The 23,945-nt window shown below is 37.5% G+C and overlaps 1 protein-coding gene across 1 annotated transcript in view; it reads right to left on the minus strand.

The window, feature by feature from the left end:
- Positions 1-23,945, minus strand: part of LOC146001729 (uncharacterized) — a 109,598-nt gene that overhangs the window by 62,988 nt on the left and 22,665 nt on the right. Inside the window, exons 7-11 of the mRNA XM_083139421.1 lie at positions 18,713-18,962; positions 14,058-14,182; positions 6,853-7,146; positions 4,097-4,366; positions 1,305-1,814 (exon numbers count right to left, since the gene is read on the minus strand). Coding sequence (XP_082995547.1) covers positions 1,305-1,814; positions 4,097-4,366; positions 6,853-7,146; positions 14,058-14,182; positions 18,713-18,962 — 1,449 coding nt within the window. The remainder of the gene's footprint in view (positions 1-1,304; positions 1,815-4,096; positions 4,367-6,852; positions 7,147-14,057; positions 14,183-18,712; positions 18,963-23,945) is intronic.

The following is a 23,945-nucleotide window of genomic DNA, read 5'->3' on the forward strand; positions in this document are numbered from 1 at the left end:
AAAGAAACTGGCAAGTGGGCAAGAAAAGACACAACATTTTACTGCCCCAGCTGTGACGTTGCTCTCTGTGTTCCTGAATGTTTCGAACTTTTTCATACAAAAGGTAATTACCTGTAATTTGTAATTATTTTTTGTTATGTGCACATAACAAGTATTCTTATGAAAGATTGAAAAGATGTATTGATAGTTTATGTAGTTTTTACATTCTTAATTATTGAAATTTCCCGATTACGAACTTAAAATATCTATATATTAACATTTGTTACAATGTTGTACTTTTTTTTTCACAAAACATTACTGAAAAAAATATTCAAAAATGTCTGAAAATGAAAAGTAAATTTAACAAATTTTTGTTCATTGAAAAGAGGAAGTTTTGTAGATTTAAGAAATGTGTGGTAAATAAAAACAAATTAAAAATACTTTTTTCTATGATTTTTTTAAAAACAACCAAAAACCGCAGACCAGAGGTAAAAATGCTGTATTATGAGGCAAGACCCGAACGTGTTAACAAGGAATTCAATCACAGCACATTCTTGAAATAAAACATCATTTTCAGCCATTTTGAAACAATTGCCTGCGCTCACACGATCAAAGTTAATGACGTCACACTACCTTGACGCATTCAGTAAAGTCTGTATTTTGTGATGATATACTTCGTTTGCATGTATTAATAGATTCTGATTTTTGAAAAATTGTTGTTCCTTATTTTCAGTATGCCCCTCGTAATAAAAGGTTTCCACATTCAATATCTGGTCAAAGGTTCAGCCTCCACTTTAGGTCCAGTCCTCATTAGATTCCCTGTACATAAAGTGAACTTAGAACTTAAATTTTATTGAAAATATTAAAATGAATTTAGTTTCCAAAAGCTTCTTGCATTTTTTTTAAAAAAAAAGCACATGAGTTTTGAATCTACATCCAAAAGGCAATAGCAGTGTGACCAAATTAAGGTTGCGTAAGGTTGCAAGACAATTAGCACTCTTACACACTAATACACCATTATAGCTTTATGGGCTAACAAATCATTTTCACCCCTACTAAAAGGCCTTCCCGATGACGTAGTGGTAACATTGTCATCTTGTAATCAAGGGGTTCCGGGTTCGATACCCAGTGGAAGCACATGGCACAGTGGTTCGGATCCCACCTTAAACTAAAGGTCCAATCTCGATTAGTCTTTTTGTGCATAAAGTGGACTTAAAACAACGAATCAAACAAACAAACAAACAAACAAATCATCCATACTAAATAGCACACTGCTAACTGAACTAAGAAGAAAATATGTTTCAAATGTAAATAAGTGAGAATACCTGTGCTAAATAATTCATGAAGACATCATTGATTTCAATGCGGTACTTATAATGGCAATCAAACTCAGCATTAGGTCCTACCATCACCGGAGTGGAAGTTTTGTCTTCGCCGTAGAATTCCCATGATAAAAAGATGGCAGGACTCTTCTCCTGGAGGTTGCACAAACCCTCGTGATGGAAAACGAACCTCTTGATGTGGATTTCAAAGAAACCTTGCTTCAGCAATGAAATCCCATCACTGTGTCTCTGCACGACTGCGCTTGTTGCAGATAGAGATTGCTTGAACGGAACGTCTCCTTTCAAGTATTCTGGGATGTCCGAGTACATTTTTTCTATTCTTCTACCATGAAAGCAAGTTTCAGAAGCACTTGGAAGTGTTGACCTGTCGGTGGTATCACAGGGTGAAATGGTCCTTAAAGGCACTTGAACACCTAGTCTATCGGAAAGTAATGTTTCACATCTTACATTTTGCACTCGCATTTCATCCAAGTTTTCATTTAAGCCGGCTATCTGCAAATAAGAACATAATTTGATGAAGAGGTTTTCTTGGGATATAAACCAGGTGATTTCTGAGCTTTTGAGAGCTAATGTCACTCTCATCTTCAGGGATTGAAGTTCAATCACCTAGTTGATATCCCGAGAAAACCTCATCATTTGCTGCCAGGAAAGCTTCAAGAATTATTTAAGAACATAATTTGTAAAAATGCATTATTTAATCAACGTATTAGATATACCACTGACAAAAAGAAACAAGGAAAAATGCACAAAAGTTACCATTGTGATTTATCGACTGGTGAGTTCTGGACAAGGTTTATCAAGAACTCCCATCTTCAGGGACTGTCTCTGGCGATGCCCATGCATATAGTTTGCAAGTGAGTGAAGGTTTATAATGGGCAAACATGCACGAGAGTTAATAAGGAACATTATGAATGGATTGAGAAATGCTAAACTAGATGAATTGTGTGACAAATTAAAAGTTTTATTGTACGAAAAATTTCATGTTTTCGCGTTGCTAATTTGATAGCTTTTTTCCGATTAATTTCGAAGGCTCACTGCCTTCATTCACTGAGGATATGGCATCTGTGACGGAGAAGGTAGTGCATCACTTCTTTGTTTCTTTACTCCGTGTATGAAGTCAACTTAAAACAAACTTTTCCTCTCATCTTCTATAATTGTACTACAAGGTCTGTTCAAAAAGAAACTGAACTCTTTTTGTAAAGTTTGTACATAAATTTATTGAAAAGAACCGACAGTGGTGGTACCTAGCGATGTCCTTTGTTATTAACTTGGCCCAGTTTCAAAGCTGTTGCTAACTGCAGTAACGCAGTAGATCATGTTGAGTGCAGGTGTGTTGAATGCCTGCGGCGATTTTCAGTTACCCTACCATGAAGGAAGGATCTGGAAGAGCAGCGAGTATGTGTGAAATTGCAGAAACCTATCAAAGAGATGTATGACATGTTACATGAAGCCTATAGCAAAACAATGTTTTAGTCGAACACAGTGTTACAAATGGTGCACATGTTTCATATCAGGTCGAACCTCCGTTGAGACAGATGCAAAATCTGAATGCCCATTGTTACAAACAGTATTGATTTTTTTGTGCGTGTGTGTGTCTTGTGTATAATTCTGTATGCTTGGTTCTCCTTTATGGTTCAGTGTAGTTAAAGAGCCAATAAGATTTGAACTTTCAGCCCTCCCCCATGTGACGAGGGAGGAAGTATAAATATGGCTCGCTGACAGAGTGAGGGACAGTATGTGTGAAACGGATAGTAGAAGGGACAGTGATCTTCCAGTCTTCAGCGGCCTCCCATTAGAAAAAGCAACCCGAGGCAATTCCGTCGACGCTAGCTTCCACACCATGGTTCGGCCCTGGAGCTCAAATTAGAGAAATGTAATGTAATGTAAATTAGAGAATTATTGGAAGAATCTGAGCCTTGTTTGTTGAATTGTAAATAAATGTATAAAGCGCATTTCTGCCAGTTTCATAAATCACCCTGCACATTAATTCAGTAAGTTCTTACCTGTGAATTGATTCTTTGGTTCCGAGCGCTCTGGTGAGGAACGGGATGGGAACCCAGGACTACGAGCCTATTTAGTTGTTTATTTGTTGTTGTTTTCATGCCAGAAGCGACCCGGTAAGGGTGGGTGTTGCAGAACATCATTCACCTCTACGGACATCGATCACGTGGAAAGGGTGTGGGAAGTCATATGTGCAAACTGTTGTTTCACTGTACGTGAAGTTCTGCTGAACTGAACATCAGTATAGCCTCGTGTGACACGATTTTGACAGACAACCTGCAGATGCAAGTCCTGGATAGTTCAACACGATAATGTACGTTCTCATTCCTCACTCGTTGTTCGCAAGTTTTTGGTACACAACTGGCCTACTACCCTGATTTGGCACCAACAAACAACTTCCTCTTCCCCAAGTTCAAATCAAACCCACAAACATCACAGATTCCAGACAATAGAAGAGATCAAGGAGAATTTGCTACAGGACCTACAGTTATTCCAGGATTGGATGAAACGCTTGGAGTGGTGTGTGCACAGTGGAGAGGAGTACTTTGAAGGAGACGGGTCAAAATAGCTGGTGAATATTACCATTTTCTCAATTTTCTAAAAGTTCGGTTTCTTTTTGAACCGACCATGTACCTTTTTGAGTTTCATATAACTGCATAATGGAGTCCTTTTCATGATGGAGATTGATAGAGATTAAAAACTATACCAACCTGATGATGTCATCTTAATATTGTTAATAAGATAATAAAATTTCTTCATCAAAAATGGTTTACCTCACTTTTATAAAGGTTGTTTAAGTTTGTTTGGATTCTGAGCAATTCTCTGCACTTCTCAAGTTCCCTTGAAGTTTCCAACAGCACGGCTTTAACATCCATACTTTCAAATGCTTGATCGAGTAAGGCACTATCATACAATCCGTTCTGCTCAATATTTGTATTACACAAATGTATTCCATTTGATATTTCTCTAGTCGGATCGAACTGGCTGCTTCTTCTCTGGGGCTGAGACCACGCCCTCCTTACATCATCACTTCTGGAGTGGTTCTGCAAAATAGCATATTAATATTATGCAGCAGCTATGCAACAACATAGATGCTTCACATACAGAAATATCAACACAAAGAGAACAACTGGCAAGGAAAACTTCTAATGCATTTTTAAGTATTACGTTTTGTAGCAATGGGACAGATTAATTAGTCCTCTATTGGTATCGGCCAATATAGGCATATCAGTGTATCAGTTTATTGGAAAAATTACCAATTATTTTACTGATCCGTTATATCTACAGGGTGTACCATAAGTAATAGCGCAAACTGGCAAGTGACGGGAACTATGTGGAAGGGTAACTCTGAGTAGAGGACACTATAGAAAGACTATATGTATGTCATTGTTTCAATCTTTAAATTATTAAACAAATTACACCTCAACAGGCAAAACTTATTGATGCCCCCTCGTATCTGATAATTTAGTGCAAAATTCTGCCATTGTTCAAATTTCTCAATGCCCTACTTTTCAAAAAAGTAAATGTCTATATATGAACCTTCTTTTGCAATGCAGTCACCTGGAATCACTCATCTATTAAGGAGGCCAATGACCCATTCAGGTTCTTCAAGGACCATTTCGAAATGTATAACGGATCGGTAGAATACCGGTTATCAGTAACGGCAAATTTTATATCGGTGCTTTATTGCTATCAGCCAAAATTTCATATCGGTCCATCCCTAATTTTTTTGTTTTACATTGTTATTCTGCCCCTGTAGATTAATTTGACCATAGGAGGGGAACTAACAAAAAAACACCCATGTCCAAATTAGTACTCGAAGTGGGATTTTTTTGGTGTGTAGAATGCGAGTCAGCTTCTCAAACTGGCCAACCACTGTTCTATTGCACATTTTATTGCCCTATCAGTATTGGCTGTAATAGGCATATCAGTAAAATTACAGATCCTGTATATCTATAAATATCTTAAAATTTAATGTAATATTGTCCAACTTTGTTGTAATTTTTATGGATATAAATATATAATCGCTATCACACATGTTTTTTTTAAAATAAATGTCTAAATATACAGCTTCTTTTGCTTTGCAAAAGTTTGGTTTATCTGTTTATGTACATTTATTAAGTACAGTGAACCATTTCGATTTTTATATCGGATCTGTAGAATATCGGGTATCGGTAAATTTTATATCGGTACTTTTTCGGTATTGGCCAAAATTTCATATCGGCCCATCCAAATATGTATGCACATATTAAAATCCTTCTTCTAGTTTACGTTTGTTACAAAAATTTAAACATATTTTTTGAGGTGACATTACTTCAAAAAAGTGTGTTTAAATTCTTGTAACAAGAAGAATTACTGGCAATATACAATGATTACATTAGTCTTTATATGTTGGTCCTGATGAATATTTGCAATATTCTAATGTGTAGTGCCAATCCAAAGTTTTACCGTTGCAGAGTGGTATACTGTAATTATATTCAATGAATGCAAAATGGCACAGTCATTCAGCTTATTAATAATCTAGTCAGGGCAACCTGCAGATGCCTTCCCTGCCTTCATATGGCTTAGCCTCAAATACAAGATCGAACACTAAAGTAACGAGTAACTATTGCTATCTCCACGAAAACAGTCCCGAGAAGGTCGGAGCATCCCATTGCCTCCTCCACACCCTTGGACCTCCAGTGTTGCCACACTTCTTCTAAGCTGTTCAGTCGACACTTCCCACGTTGTACATATGCGGTTGATTTCGTCTGTTGAAATTGTTGCATATTGGCAACAATGTAGGTGAGCGGCGTGACCTTGACTGGACTATTTTCATGGCTTTAGCTTTAGTTGTGAAACACTGCTTTCGTTACCTTTCTAACCTATGACAGGTGTTCTGTGCGGTCCTACCACTGCACATTAAGGTTTCTGTACATCATTTTGATGTCTTCTGTTGCAGCACTCATGCCTTTAACCACTCATTTGACCTTGTGGAATTTTTAAAACATTGAATGAGATAAGATCAGGGGAATGAGAAAGCCATTGCACAATTCACATTTCTTCTTGCTGGTACACCACAGAAAAAAAATGTCTCATTTAGAGCTGTACCGATGCCGATACTTTCACCGATTCCCACCGATACCGATTTCGATACTCGAAAATTAGAATAATTAAAATTTGTTCAAAATATTAAGCAATATTGGTGTGTAAATATTTTATACAATTATACATATGCACAAATTTACAAATAAATTTGTTTTAGAATAGACAAGAATTGTATCAGAATATTAAAATAGATATTATGTAATCACATAATATATTTTTTGTGCAAAATAAAAATAAAGTTTGAATTTTGCATAATTTCCGGGATAATTAGACTCAGTGAAAGTGTCCGCGGCATTTTTGTGGACCCTGTGAAAGACCAACATGCCAGAAAAGTATCGGCCGATACTGATAAATCAGTATTGGTATCACCTCAGTCCTTGTCTCATTAATTTATTGCCCGACCATGCAAGTAAGCAAGTAATAGTTGACATACTTCACATACCTTAATGAGGTTCTCAAATTGCTGTTCAAGGAATTCGTGTCTCTTCTGAAGCATTTCGAACTGAGCCTGGAGATCCTGATGCTCCACCTTCATCTGTGCCAAGTTGCTCTTCTCCATTTGCAGTTCCTCCTCTAGGTTCCTCCTGGATCTCAGTTCGCCGTTCAGAGAGACTTCCAGCTCTCCGATGCGTTTCTGGAAGGACTCTCCCTGCATGACGGCTGGCCTCGTCTGTTCTCTGCCAAACCCACTGCTCAACAGTCGCTCGTTGTTCCCTTTGATTGTTGCATTTTCACGCTGAAAATGTTTAAATTAAGTTTAAAGTTTAAATTAAGACTGGATGCATATTGTATGTTGGAATCCAGAAATACTGGTTCAAATTGACAAAACCAAAACCAGCTAATACTTTTCCAGAGTCTATGGATTCCATGGGATATACAGTGGAACCCAGATTTTACGTTCCTCAATTTTATATTTTCCCGTATTATACATTCAATCTTGATGGTCCCAACATAACAATTTGTTATAACATTTTCCTCGCATCTCAAGTTTCTTCAGCTTGGTTCCCTGAAAAACATAAAATCGAGGTTCCACTGTACTTGAGTTTCTGTTTTAAGTCCACTTTATGTACAGTAAGGCATATCGGGGTCCTCCTCCATAGTCGAGCGGGTTAAGGCGTTCACTCGTCTTGAGATCGTTCGCTGCGGGACGGCGTAGGTTCGAATCCGGCTCTGGTCGGAATTTATTCGGCCTACGTATAGGGCCGGTGGCAACCCACCATCGTGAGGAAATTGGGGAGCTCCGAGTGAGTGAGCGTAATCCGGTCGAGACGACCTACTATAACGGCTGGGGATGCGTCAGGCCGACCCCCCAACTATTCCAATACTGGTTGAAGATCTCCACGCTTAGAGGTGACGAAGGAAAGTGTGGGAGGGAGACCGGCAGTCGGTAGGTAAGCCAAGGCCCTTCATGGGCTGTCGCGCTAAGGATTATTAAGGCATATCGGGACTGGGCCTACAGTAGGATCCGAACCACTATGAGCCTCCACCGGGTATTGAACCTGGAACTCCTCGATTACAACGTGACGACATTACCACTACGCCATCAGGAAGGCCTCCCTTGGGGTATGCAAAATGGCATTTCTCTACTGCATACAAATATCCTGAGAAGTATGCAAATGTGTAATTTCCCAATAAATCTTTGCCAGTATCATGTAGTTTTCATAAATAAATAATAGTATACAAGAAAAAAAAAAAAAATTCATGGGATATTGACCAGGCTAATGATGGAAAGGTTTTGGAGTTTTGAGAGTTAGCATACATGGATTGAAGCACAGTTAAACTGAATTATATGTATTTTGTGTAGGAGCTTGGAAACCATTAATCAGCTCAACATACCAATATCTCAAGAAAATCCCTTCATTATTTGCTTCAGTATTACTTATATCCAAGTCCCACTTTATGCACACTTAGGCTAACTGGAACTGGACCTGCACTTCAATATTTGGATCCCAACCACTATGTGGTTGCACCAGGAGTCGAACACAGGACCTTCTTGATCACAAGGCAAAATTGTTTATCTCATTGATTAATATGCCATGGTTTAAATCTAATATATAGTGATGCAATGAAGCCAGTTTCCAATTTATGAACTCAGTCAAAATTAACATATCAGATCCAGTAATGGAGTCAATAAATATTGATTTTTAAACCAACGCAGATTACTGGTGGAGTTCAAAAATTTCTGAGTTGACTCAGCATTATTAGGATAACAAGGAAGCTACTTGAAAGCAATAGCAGGGGATAAGGGTCTGGAGCAACATAAAACAAAGGTAACATAGGCTAAGTACCGCAGTTTATTGTATTTTTGTAGAAACAAATGCAAGTGAACATCCATGCTCTAACCAAGATTTAAACCTAAAAGCCAAGCTTTCATAGTGTCCTATGTCATTCACTCTATTCACTCTAGCATGGAGGTTTTACATTCACATTCACACACACATTCACCCCTACACAAGTCAAAACAGGAACAAAACGTTTTTTTCTATCCTTTCGCACCTACAAATGTCCAATATGTGCACCCTGGGTGATATGGCAGGTGTCATTCCAGTTCATACCACACCCTTTCAAACATGAGTCTGCCGATGGTGTTTACTGCTGCAGTGACGCACCCTTTAACTCGTTGATATCATGTGGCAGAGGTGGAATGAACATTATGAAATGCCCTGTATACAAAGTAAACTGAAACTCTAAGATATTACAGCACCCTATATGTGCCAGGGAGCTTTTCATTGGGTAATGTTTTCCACCAGTCAAAACAGGACATCACACAGCGTTTTTGCTCATGGGGTTAGAATAATTTATTACATGCCATGACCTTGTACTATATTGTTCAACCTATCCCCTCCACAAAATTTTCACCCTGCATTTTGTCCCTTCCTAAAAACCAGTTCATGGACAAGAATTTCAATTCAACACCAGGAAACTCTTACTACATTTCAATATATTATTCACAAAAAGCAAGAGTTAAAGATGTGTGAAAAGTGATCGAGTCGATACGCTCTATCAACCAATAGATTTGCTTTATTTTACTTCGCTTTTTGTGCAACTTTTGGCTAATTTGCAGAGATGAAGATGATGCAGTGGCGTACGCAAGGGGAGGGAGGTTACCACCCCTTGAGCTTGTGAAATATTATGAAAAATGCTGTGAAAGAAAATGAAAAGATTGCTAATTTATCACAAAGATCTGCTACGATATTACTACTACAACTACTACTACTACTAATAATAATAATTTGAATTATTATTCCCATGCAGCACGGAGAAAAGCACAGCATTCCAAATACACGAGCCTTTTAATAGTGAATGCCTTCAAAATAAACACTAATTCTTGAAAATAAAATATGAGGGCAATTATGATTTTAAAGAGAAAAAAGTTGTTTTGTATCTAAGTTCCAACAATGTTTAATAAACATGTATTTTTTTTCTGTGAACAATGAGAATTAACTAAAGAAAATTCTTCGCTCGTTTTAAGCGACTAATGCAGACAAAGGCTAGACCGACAAGATTGATTTGCTGTATTTTACTATGCTATTTTTTGCCACTTTTGGCTTATTTGCGAAGATGGGGACGGGTGATGATGTGATGAAATTGATGAATGGTCACTCACAAACATCCATGCCCAGGCCAGGATTCAAACCTGGGACCCCTGGCATCGTAGCGCGATGTGCTAATCACTTCCCCATGGGGGCTGGCTCTAGGCTGACAAGAATACACAAGTCCGCCTTCCCATTGTTTACTGCAGCACGTTTGAATTTTTGAATGTGAACAACAATAAGCTTAACTATTGTAAATTGTTTTGTTGGTAAGAACAGTAAGATAATCCAGATGTGAATTATCGTGCATCTGCATGGTAGATTTTGAGAGCGGTATTGGCGCATTTCTCATAAATCTTTACAGTGTCGTTTTGGATCCATCGATATGTCTAAACAATCTAAGTGACCGCAAAGTTCAATTTTGCAATATTTTTTTGCAAAAAGTCATGCAGTGACTCTCGCGAGAATTGTGAAAATTCCCTGCTTCGTCGCGTGTCGATGTTATTGCGAACGTTCTTCCCAGTACTGATTTCACATCCCCCTTGTGAACTCTCGAGTGATGCTGAATCTACATCCATCATTAAATAATGTTGAAGAAGTGCTTTGTGAATCACCTAGAACTGATACATTTGTTGGAATGTCTTTAAACTTACTTTTGAACGCAAGAATTGACTTAATGGAATTTAGCAACATGTATTCTACATCGTGCCTCAACATCATCCTGGGTGAGTTCCATAGGTAAAGGTAATGTAAATTTCCCCATGCATATAGCACTGTGCCATGAAAGCACATATACGGGTGAGGCCCACCCATTCTCGATCTTGGTTATTTTAGAGGTGATATGATCAGCACCACGTTCCGGCAGCCTTTACCCCCCCCCCCCGAGTTGCTTTCAGGTACCCACTGATGGGGCTGGGTGATCCCTGGAGCCACTTTATGCAGGAACAAGGACTGAAAAATTCTAACCAATTCCGGGAATTGAACCCGGATCTCCTGCATGGTTGTCAGACATCGTACCGACTAGACCACAGCGACTTATTGAATGAGTTCCATACTTTGATTATTTCAATTTCTATTTGTTTGTTTTTGTGGATTTTCTTTACACTTAAAATGTCTCAACTATCATATACAAATAACTGTTGCCTAGACAATTATTTTGTAACAAAGAAACAAAAAATGCTCCTAGAATTTGTTAAAAATTGAATAACTAGAAAGTAACTTTGTTCTATGGCTTATTTATGTAGACCTCAACTACTTAATACATAGTAGTAGTGGTAATAGTAGTAACCACAGCTGCATTAGTAGAATTATTAGTAGTAATTAAACTAATTAATTAATTATAAGAATTAATTAATTATGAGTATAATAAAACAATGGCAATGTGAATTTGGAGAAAGTTTTAGAAATGACCCCCCCCCCCCTTATGAAATCCTGCGTACGCTACTGGGATGATGTGATGAAATTGATAAATGGAAACACACAAACACCCATGCCCAGGCCAGGATTTGAACCTGGGACCCCTGGCATCATAGCACGATGTGCTACTTCGCTATGGTATGAACCAATAGAGGACGAAGCCTCGGGCACCTGGAAAGAACCTGTGAGTGGGACCTTTTCAAGCACATAGTTTTGAAATGTGCTGCAAAGTAAAAAACAATTGAAACTCGAGATCTAATTGTCGTAAAAGACTAAATAGGTTTTGTTTTCTTTTGTAAAGAAAGAGCTTTAAACGGAGGTAAAATCTATACATTGTGCCTCCCAATAAATGTTAAAGGAAGAATAAGAAAAATGATTTTTAAAAAAAGTTGGGACCTATGCCCCTTTCAATAGACTGATGCGAATGAAAAATGCAGTATGTAGAAGTTGAAAACAGACGGATACTTCTTGGCTAAAGAATAATAACAATGTGTAAGAGTGGCAGTGTTGCAGCTTATGGAACAATATCTAGAATATCACTCATAGCATTGGCCCTATGGATGCTGGATGGACCAAATTTGGAGGGAAGCACAATAAAAGACTACTCATTGAGGATATGTGATGCTTGTGCTCCAATTTGAAAAAAAAAGTGGAAATTACGGCATTTGGATATTTTGCGTAGTTTCCGTAAATTTCAAACTTTGGGCCTTTGTTCCCCTGGATCCTTAATTGTCGAATATTGCTTAAAGTGTTCCTCTTTACTCATTATTACATGTACAATTTAATTTTTTCTAAAAAGGCTGAGTAGTTATAGCCCTTTACCTTCAATTTATCACATGCTAACAAGATTGAAAAAATGACTTTTTCAAATAGTGCATGTTAATAATAGTAATAATGAACATAGTGCTTTGTAATTCAAATATGTAATACCTTTAGCGGTATACTAATGAACAAAAAAGACCGGAATGAAATATCATGAATAGGTTTTAAGAAATAGCATGTTAAATCTGCCAGGTGGTCTGGGCAAATTTAAAAAATCGGGCCTTTGCCCAATCATCCCTCTTGGTCCTTAATTGTTGCACATTGCTTAAACTGTTGCTTTTTACTCATCATTACATATATCATATAATTTTCTTTCAAATAAATGAAGTGGTTTAGAAGTTAAAGCAATTTTTATAAATTATTTTCCTGTAGTTTACAGTTATGAAAAAAATTCCTGATGAAGGGAGCATTTTTTTTCCTGAAACGTCACAACGAAAAACTGTTTTCTTATGCTTCTAATAACCGTAAACTAAAGGAAAATAATTCTACAATACAAGCAATGCGTACATACAAGAAAAAACTATAGTTTTTATAAATCTATCCCATAATATTAGAGGAGTAACAAAGGCCTTTCTCAATCTTGGCTTGTTAATAATAGTGACAATGGATGTATTGTTTTGTAATTGAAGTATTTCATACCTTCGTATACTAATGAACAAAAATGACAGAACTTAAATATTGTGTTTAGTTTTCATGAACTGGTGCATTAATTGCTGCCTAGTCGTGCAGGTACACTGCAACTGCCCTCTTGGAAAAATAGTAGAACTTCATAAAAAAAAAAACAGTTTTGAAGATAAGTGGGTATTTCATTTCAGTATATTAATTTGCGACCACATCTTTTTCACTGTTGAATCATGAACACATATTCCAATATACAGGGTGTATCATAAGTAATAGCGCAAACTGACACAGTTGAAAGTACACGATAATAGAAGCAAAAAAAGTTTCAGTAAACATGGGTCTGCAAACGAGCCTGTTTTCGAGATAATCGCGAATGTGTGGTTACAAGCCGCCACTGACTTCATTGTTTGTAAACATCATCCTGGTTGGTAAAATGCTAATAATGTGTGCCAATGTGTGTTTAGAAGCCATCACTGATTGCATTTTGTAAACATCGAGTGCTTTACTCCTTGCACGTTTCGAGGTTTGCTCTTTGTTTACAAAACAGAACATTTCCGAGAGGTGGCATTGTAATCAAACAAGATGGATACAATCAGTACAGAGAATTGTACATGCTTGTGACCAATTCCGAAATGAACCGAGGGTGTTTGAAAGAATTTGAAACTCAATGCGGAATCGCGTACAGTATTGCATCCAGATGCAAGGACGACACTTTGAACACCTCCTTTAACAGGTACGAGTGTACTACAGTAATTGTAACATTTAACATACTAACGTTTGTTAAAGTAAGTAGAATGTTCAATAAAAGCAATGAGATCTCCAATGACTTTTCTTACTGTATTTTTTAGCATTTTACCAACTAGGGCGACATTTACAACCAATGAAGTCAGTGGTGGCTTGTAACCACACATTCACAATTATCTCAAAAAAACGACTCGTTTGCAGACCCATGTATACTGAGAATTTTTTGCTTCTATTATCGTGTACTTTCAACTGTGTCAGTTTGCGCTATTACTTATGATACATCCTGTATACAGAGATGCTACTCTTCATGTGGAAAGTTTAGTAAGCAGTTTTTACAGGAGGTATGTGAAAGTACATGATGCATGGTTCTAATATTTGTTTTCCTGAAGAACAAAAAGTTTTGAAAACTATATTTAATAAGTGTGTAACTGAGAATCCACTGTATTCAGACAAATAATGGGGCAAATAATGGAACACGGTCAAAAAGCATGACATGAACACAGCTGCTTACTTTCAGTTCTTTGATCTCTTCCTGCAAATCGCGAACAGTGTGTTTGAACGAGGCCAGTTCCTGAACACCCATCTGCAGCTCGATTGATTTTTGCCTCTCCTGTTTCAATTCTTTAGATACATTTTCTGTAAATAATAACAGTATTTTGTTAATACATACAACCGTCTTTTATTTTACTTACATTCTACATTACTTTCCTGCTTCTTCAAGCTAATTGTAGTTAGATGAAACTGATAAAGTGACAAAAAGGGGGGGGAAAGCCCTCCTAAACCCACATAAATTCAAGAGGTCTGTGCTTTTTGCCCTTTGTCTTAATATTAAAACCAGGACATCATGTTCTATGAAGTTTGGTTACCCCATTTTCACATGCTACTTTATTTAGTTTATTTATTTCACAACCTTCTTATAATTAGAACAAATCATTGGGGTAGTAACTTATGACAAATTTAAAAGTTTATTTGATATGTTTGTGACTACAAGGGAATGGATTTATATGTAGTAAAAATCTGCTAAATATGTAAATACATATTTAGTTATTTTCAACAAAATATGGAGTTAAGTGTGGACTTAAAATTGTACAAATTTACATTTTTAATATTATAAGACACTGCACGAGCTACATAAACAGGGTGGCTACAAACAAGCAGAAATGAAATTCCCTGACTTTTCCAGGTTTTCCAGGACAAAATTTACATTTTTCCCTGACAATTACAAACTAAACAAAATCGATCTTTTTGCAAATGGAAATAATAAACTCATTCAGATCCACGTATGGTTTTGTTAAGTACCATTATTATTATCTTCTATGAAATTGACTTAATTTCTCTATTCTCTATGATTTGAATTCAAACTGCAAAATAGTGAATTTGGAAACTTATTATAATTCACAAGCTAGAAAAGGATTGTATAGGTACCTGATTTAGCTAACCACACATTAAAACAGGAACACTCTAATAATAAAAGCTTCTGAAAGTTCATAGTCCTAACAAATTTAAGAATAAACTAAAGGATTTTGTTAGATTAGCAATATCTCTGTTCAAGCTCCCACGAGTAACACTACACAATACAGTTCAGATTACATATGAGCCTCGCCAATCCAATCCAATCCAATCCTTGACAAATCTACAACTATATTGTAATATTTACGTATGCGTTGTTCTATCGTACCTCACAAAACTAGCATAATCATGTACATCAATATCAACATCCGTGCGTGAATGTTCTGCTCAGAAATGTTTAGTATGTGTGTTTTAATGTGTGTGAGTGTGTGTGTGTGCGTGAATGTGTTGTTTTTTCTCCCTTTCTTTTTTACGTGTTGTTTTGATTTTTTAAAATCTCGTCTTTGTTCTTTCCTTGTAACCATTTTATTTTTATTTTATTTTATTTTTTTATTTTATTGTATTTTCTTCTCTTTTTTATGATTTTGTTTATGTACACTAGGTAAATGTCAAACGGGGTTAGGTGGAAGAACAGCCACAGGCTGAACCTCGCCCTTTAATAAAGAAGATTTGAATTTGAATTTGAATACGAGGGGCATCCTGAAAAAAGCTCCACTGATGCCTATACACAGCACTAGTGGTCGGAAAGCAACACACTCACATGCAGGCAGGAAGAAGTGGCATGTAGCTATAATCTGGTACAGTTGCAATGCAGCCGTTTTAGGACAGTTCTAGGTTAAATATTGCAGCTCTCATACAGTCTCCCACCGACTGTGATGTAGCCAACATTGCACGCTCAGAATTTGGCACAGAGCCACCAGCAATCGTGTGAGGTGTGCAGACCGGACGTCGTGAGTGATAGTATGGTGTGTGGGCAGACGATGGTGCAGACAATTCATGGAAGGTCAATCGAATGTGCACAACCCCATACAGCTGAGTACACATGAGATATCTTTGACCACTCACTGAACAGCCCTGGCCTTGAATGTACCGACTTTCATATCTTTGTTTAACTGAAGAGGTTTCTGGCAGGGCAAGGATTTGACAGCTATAGATCGACCACAAGGAAAAAAACCTTGCGACGAAAAGTCTCCGCGCAGCTTTCCCTTTTTCCCTCCACCTCGGGCCATAAGGAAGCATGGTCCACTCTCCCCCTCCTCTATTCGCGGGAGTACCGCCCACAGGAGTCGCGGGTCTGCGCAGGTTGTTTTGCTCGTGGTTCCACTATACACTGTGATAGAGATAGTTCCAGTCTTTGCTGTCAGACACATATACCATGGGCATACAAAATTTAGTACCATACTACGACAAATGCCAGAACAATGGTGGTGATTATGCCGAAAATTAGGTTAGGACTCACTGTTAGTAATGTAATAAATTACAACTGATATTCTTGTTTTATTTATGCCTAATTGGTAGAGACTTTGATATTTTGTTATTTTTTTCAAATTGGTGTATTTTCTTATTTTTTATTTTTTTGTATATGGTGTTATTTTTCCCAAAATTCACATTTTCATTTTAGCGCATTTTCTGGCAAATATCTGAAATTATACCTTCATGGTGTTTTAAAACTACTGTTTCAAATTGTAAGTCACATGGCTTACGCCTCTTCGTGAGAGTTTGATATCTTGAAAGTTATTTTCCATACCCCTTTTTTAATTTTAAGGTAAGGATTTTAGATAATGGAATTTTCTCCGTATATACTGAAGGGTGCAGAATGATCATAAGTGGCGACGCACCCAAAAAATTAAAATCAATCAATCTCACGTGACAGATACCGATATATTATGGCACCAAAAATTGGCATTATCTTTTTTAGACTTGTTAGTGTTACGTTTCCAAAAATTCGCATTTTTTGTATTAGAACATTTATCTGCCAGATCCTTTATCCCTCAAAGTTTACTCAAGGTACCAGCTTCATATGATGGCAAATTGTATGGCACCCAAGAACATGAAATATGTTTCATTCTCTTGAGAAATGTCCATTCTTTGAAAAGAATACTAAAGTTCTCGCCTTCTCTCCAAAATAGCAGGAGAAGAGGGGGCCAACACCAGATATTTATGTTTTTTCCATTGAGATTCGGGGGACGTGCTCCCCTTCCTCGGTCCTGTTCTGAATTGTACACGGTTGCATGCGCTGATGTTTTGGCTGCAAAACAAAAGCTATCCGAAGTAGATTGCTCCCATAGTGCCAGAGTTATAACAATTTTTCCTCCAAAGTGTGTTCGAATTTAAAATTCCCACCGAGAAGCAGTGGCGAGAGAAAAAAAAAAATATATATATATATCTATCTCTCTCTATCTCTCTCTCTCTCTCTCTCTCTCTCTCTCTCTCTCTCTCTCTCTCTCTCTCTCTCTCTCTCTCTCTCAACTAAACTAAACTAAACTAAAAATAAGTACCGTATTTACGTGTGTTTAATGTATGTGTGTGTATAATGCGCACCTTGGTTTTTGATAGGGAAAAGTGACAAAACAATTATCTTCTATATAATGTACAGTACAATCCAGGTTTAAAGAAATGGCTTTCTTAGTTGTAGGTCGTAAAGCTGTTGCTATGCCGAGCAACAGTGAATGACATCATTCCTATTCAATGAGTCACCTATTACTATGTGGACCAAGAGGAGAACATTACATTACAAAGTGAAAATTGTGGCACATGGCCTTTAAACTTTTATAAGTGGTTTTGCTCATTTCCTCTTTAAAACTTCAAAATATATACTTTTTCTATGACTAATGAAACATTTATAGGAGGCGCATTCAGGACTCTCAAACTAGCAGTTAGCAGCACAAAATTTCTTCCTTTAAGGCATTTACACACTCCCTACATGTCATATTAGTTGGCCAGTAATACAATTTAATTATTTTCTTTTTCCTTATCTTCTTTTTTATACAAAGTACCATAAAAATCAGAACGTTCCTTCATTTTGTAATGAGCTTATTTCAACCGCATTGTAAGTAAGTGAATGGAATACTGTTGCCATATTCAGAAACTGCAGAATTCAAGCTTATCAACGATATATAACATGATAGGGTTCCGTAAAGATTAAAAAAATATTCCGTGCATAATACGCAACACACTTTTTTGGGGCAAAAACTTTGGAAAAGAGTGCACATTATACATGAGTAAATATGGTATACTGGTTATTTTATTAGGTGTTAGGTGACATGAGGATAACGAATGTGAAGTAAGATTATCATACATTGGTGTTAGTGGTATCTGTTATTCTAAAATTAAAACTTTGTAGTTAGTACACTTCGTTGGTCTACGGTGGAAGTCAACAGTGGAGAAGCCATGTTGTATGAGCTATTGCTTAGGTGCATACTGCTCGATCGTCACAACACCTTTATAGCATGTTGCTAACGAACTATTTTGAGTCCCAAAATACAAATTTTTGTTGTGCATAAATCTGCATGAAGTTTAGAATAAAACTCATGTTATTTAATGACTTCCCCTCATAGGTTTGTTTACATCTGTTAGAAATTATGATGGGTGTGTGCGTCATGTCTAATGCCTATTTGAATTCTTCAGATAGATTTTCTGTACATAAATTAGATCAGGTGATGTCTAAATTTCCTGATAATGTGTATTGATATGGTGAACAAACTGTGCCACGAGTGTTAATTTCTGAGCTGCATGTAAAATTTGAACAATCAAAACTAAATTTGTGCCACACACTCGTATAACATGTGCATCATAAAGAACCATTCTCGTTCCTACCTTTCTCCCTGTTGGTTTCATCCACACGACCCTTGAGCTGCTTTATTTCATGTTCCAAAGCTTGTTTCTGTGCTTGGAGAGTTTCTGCTTGTGCCTTCACCTGCTTGTGGCTCCGGCGCAGGCAGATGAGTTCAACGTTTTCCGCAATGTTCTGGCAGTGGCCCTGGCTCAAGTCTGATCGCAGCATCTGCACTTCCTCCTCCAATTCAGAAATCCTTACTTTCCCCTGTTCACGCAACATGTCAATGTTCTGAAAATATCAAGACTTTTATGGGAAAACAAGTAAATGAAGCAATGGAATTAAACAGTGTAATTCAGTAACAGAGAATCTTAATTCATACTTTATCTGTATTGCCTTATAAATTATTGCGTTCTCCCTAAACATTACTTTCCCAATTATGTTTATGTGCTTGTAAGAACTGAAACTCCAATCCAACCGAACATACAAGAAAAATGAATGGTCTGATAAAGTTATGAGACTGGTTCAAAAAGTAAGGTAACAAGAGCTCTCATGGACAAACTTTATCCACATGCATATATACTGATGCACTGGCACTGATACACATTACTTTTCAACATACAAACATTTGATCCAACGGTGCACCAAGGCATCAATGCCGGCATAGAAGAAATCTGTGTCACGTCCTTGACGCCACGTCATGATGGCATGCTGAACTTCCATATCGCTTGTAAATCGCCTATCACCCAGATGGTACCTCAGTGGTTCGAAGATATGGAAATCACTGGGAACTAGGTCAGGGCTGTAGGCTGTCCAGTATGGAAGCACCGTAATAATTCATGCATGCTGTTGACTGAGTGTGGTCGGGCATTGTCATGCAGCAACATGATGCCTGTTGAGAGAAGTCCATGTGGAAAGCCTCCCACAACCACCTCAGTGTGAGTAAAAACCTGATCACACTATGCACTTCCATGCTTGACCATGTTTCCGTGAGCACAGCCATCTTCCAACTCATATTGTGAGGGTCTGATGCAACATGTGCACCATCTAACAGGTGTGTGATAAAGCTGTGCTCTCATGCTGCGAGCCTGGTGGGAAAATCGAAGAACAGGAGGGATATGATATCGGTGAGAGCTCTTGTTACCTTTCCATTTGAATCACCCTCATATATTCATAAAATTGATGATAATATGTCACTACTCTGAAAATTTTATAAATAACCAGCTGACTACCTGGCATTGCCCGGGTATTTATTTATCCCAATCTTCTATTAACCAGGAAAATAATTAATTCTAACTATAGTGTAAAATGTAACTAATTTTATTTTATCGTGAATGTCACCAATTAGCTTAGACTCTCCGAAAACTATGGATTTCACACTAATCTAGGTCATTTGTGGCATTTTATTTTACACCCCCTCTCACTCCCCATGCCGATAGGTGATGAAGTTGAACCACATTGGGAATGTCACGAAAACTATGGATTCCACACTAATATTGGTCCTTTTCGCAACACAGCCTGAATGTTAGACAACCTGAGAAACACTATCGTTGTGCGGGATTGCATAGAATCACGAATGTCTGTTTGTGCAGAATTAATATCGGTCGTTTTCAATTATTTTTACGTCACCCCTTCCCACCCCACCCCTAGGGGTGCCAGGGGTGTCTTACCCCAAAAATATTATTTTCAGATTGCAAGTGATACATGTACCAGGTTTGGTTGAGGTTGCTCCAGGCGTTCGAGAGTTATGCTGGAACAAACAAACATACACACCCACACACATACATCCATTTTAATATATATAATAGAGAAGAGATTTGTAATGGAGTTCACAATTGTGCCACTTGTCCCAATGCTTGTGACAATGACAAATAAAAGAAGATAGATAATGTGTTATGTATGCTAACGCATTAATTAACAAGATTCTTGAAGAAATGTTTGTCATTTTACATTGTAGGGGTAAAAATTTCATGTTGATGCATTGTATGTATAACAAGATTTAAACACTATTTTAAAATTTGAACCCTTCAGACATCCAACACTGCAACTGTCACTGAAAATTCTATGCAGTACATCTACTGTGTGTGCCCGATTTAAAGAATTTACATCTCTACGCTGGGAGGAACGACACATCGTCGACGTCTACAGTGTTTCAAAGGCAATTAGATCCCGTAGCACTAGCATAGACGTTTCCACACATGTAAAACAGCAGCATCAAAAAATCAGGTGAGGCCAGTGTGATTCGGTAGCTCAGTGGCAGAGGAATGGCACGGTATGCCAGAGATCCGGGTTCGAGTCCTGGTCGAGCCTGCATTTTTCGCTGAAAATTCTACATGTTAAATTTTGTTAAAACATTTAAGGAAAACTTTTTATGTTTTTGACAAGAAGTTGCCCTAGTATTCTCGAACAGCACAAATTTCAGAACATGTTCAGTCAAGGTAACTTAATATAGGTATAAGGTAGCCCCATCCGAAAATTGCCGATCATTCACGAGCGTGTGACATCATATGGGAGGCTCAGTTATGCTCGGTGCCCCTTCGGTTATGTTCGTTCGGGACTTGGCGAGTTTCAGAGAGGGAAAGTGTTTCATTACTTTGAGGGGGAAATATGAATTATCATACTTCGGGATGGTATTGAGGCATTCCTTTAATGATTAGTAACATAATTAAAACATGCTACTTTTACAAGAGGGAAAATTGCACATGCATACGTATTATAAAAAATCATACTTCTGAAACCTGATCGATATATTACAAAGAAGGTTGTCCGTGTTCTTATTAGCATTTCAGATTTCATCATTTCATTAATCGTATTATGATTTTAATAAAAAATGTTGCATGCTAAAGAAGAATTTCATAGTGAAAGAGTTACAAAGAAATAATTGATCGACAGTTTTGGCTTATTTTTGCTTTTCTGTCTTCTACTTAAATATGAAAGGAAAACCCAATAGCGGTAATTCGACCCCCCCCCCTCTGTCGTTCTCTTTCTTTGTTCCCACAAGCCGGCCTCCTTGGTGTAGTGGTTAGCACATCGCTCTTCAACACCAGGGGTCCGGGTTCGAATCCTGGCCTGGGGATGGATGTTTGTGAGTGTTCATTCATCAATTTCATCATTTCATCACTCATCCCTATCTTCGCAAATGAGCCAAAAGTGGCACAAGAAGCGAAATAAATAAAGCATATCAAACCTTGTTTCCACATATACTATCACATTTACTAAATTCTCGATTTTCTCATTAAGGACAAATCAATGTCTTACCTGATTGGATTCGAACCTGACGTCGTAGTGCGCTGTTCTAACAACTTCCCCACGGAGATCAACAGAGACCTCCGAGGTACTACGGGCCTCACATAACATCACAGGAGTATTATTGGATTATCAATTATGGATATTAGAGTTTGGATAATAAATAAATAAAATATATAATCTATAAATAAAAAACACCCGTTCTTTATTTATAGAATTTTAAAGAGAGAGATAGTTTGCTAAACTAAAAAATATCCTATTTTGTTCTCACGGCGATAAAAATAGAAGGCATAATCGAAAAAAAAATTGGTAACTATAGATTGACACAGAATTGAATAAGCTGAATTTTGATGTAACTAGTTTTTATGTGATTCTACTGGTTAACTTTTAATTGGAGTCCTAACTTGAATATCCGTAATTTTTAATCCGATAGTAGTCGGGTATAATCTATTTACAACATTTAACACAACGCAGTACAAAAGCCTAATATTTAGTTTTCTGACTGAATTGTTCCTTCCTATTCATTCAGAACTTTGCAATCATTTCCAAGAACATTTCAAATTTTACATAACATCAGAAAGTATTAAAATAACACTGATATACTTAAAATCCAATCTTTACAGTTCTCCATAATGTAACTTTATTTTTCAAATTATCAAGTGAAAGAAGCAATATACAATCTAGATAAAATTTTACTCTGCATTTGAAACTTACTCTAAATTCGAAAGAATCCCTATATTTATTTACTGTACAATAATTTACGGATCAAAGTTCCACATGCAAAAATTTTTTGGAAAGTTTTATGTGGACGAAGAATGACGAAATAGTTTGTAAGATAGTAGTTTCAGATTTTGAAAACTCAATTCCAGTTTGTAATTTGCAGATATTTTAAATTTCTCTGGTTCAAATTTGGCTGCAAGTTATCGTTGTCATAGTTCTAGTTTTTCGTATTAAGAACTTTACATACACCTGCATGCAGAAGACGAGCCAAAGTGTACAAGTACAAGGGTCGTTCAAGGTTGACCGGGATTTTCGTACGTAAAAAATCGATGAATAGCCGGATCATGATGAAACGTGCGGGTGACGTAATGTATTCCTTCGCGAGTAACTTGCACCCCTCATGACGTATTTCGCGCATGCGCAGCAGTTGCAGCGAACATGGCGGCAAGCAGTGTGTCTGTGGCTGTGGAGCAGCGGTGTGTAATCAAATTTCTCGTGAAGGAGAAATTGAAACCAGCTGAGATTTTCAGACGATTGCAAGCACAGTATGGTGAACAAACGATGTCGCGGACAAGAGTGTACGAAAGGTTCCCTGCCCCCAAGAAAAGCAAAATGCAGCCGTCCGCTGGAAAGATCATGGCTAGTGTCTTCTGGGACATGAAGGGCGTTATCCATGTGGATTTTCTGGACAAAGGGAGCACGATTAATGCCCAGTATTACTCCACATTGTTGAGTGGTGCTGTACGAAAGTCCATTCGCAAGAAAAGACCTGGGATGTTGTCTGGAAATGTCATTCTTCTCCATGACAATGCCCGCCCTCACACGGCCAATGTGACAACAACAACTCTGGCCGACATGCGCTGGGAAGTTCTGCCCCATCCCCCCTACAGTCCGGATATAGCCCCCAGTGATTATCATTTGTTTGCACCCCTTAAAAACCATCTGGGAGGGAAGAAATTCACGACAGATGAAGCACTGCAGAGCGATGTCCTCCAGTGGCTACGACAACAACCAAGTTCTTTCTACGCCAAAGGAATTCGGGAGCTGCCAGAACGATGGCAATGGTGCCTCGGCGCGCACGGAGAATACTTTGAAAAACTGACATAGTTTGGTGTTTCTTCTGCTACCTATTTCCTCTGCAGAAATAAAAGTCCCGGTCAACCTTGAACGACCCTTGTACTAATTTAACTAACATAACCTACTTGAAATACTTGATGAGTGCTAGGAACATCAAACTTAAATGTCTTAACCTAACAATTCAAGCCTATAGAAATAGATTATTGATCACACGGTAAATGAAACACTTTG

This window comes from Lepisma saccharinum, chromosome 17 (assembly GCF_977018435.1).
Source record: "Lepisma saccharinum chromosome 17, izLepSacc3.1, whole genome shotgun sequence".
Lineage (NCBI taxonomy): Eukaryota > Metazoa > Arthropoda > Insecta > Zygentoma > Lepismatidae > Lepisma > Lepisma saccharinum.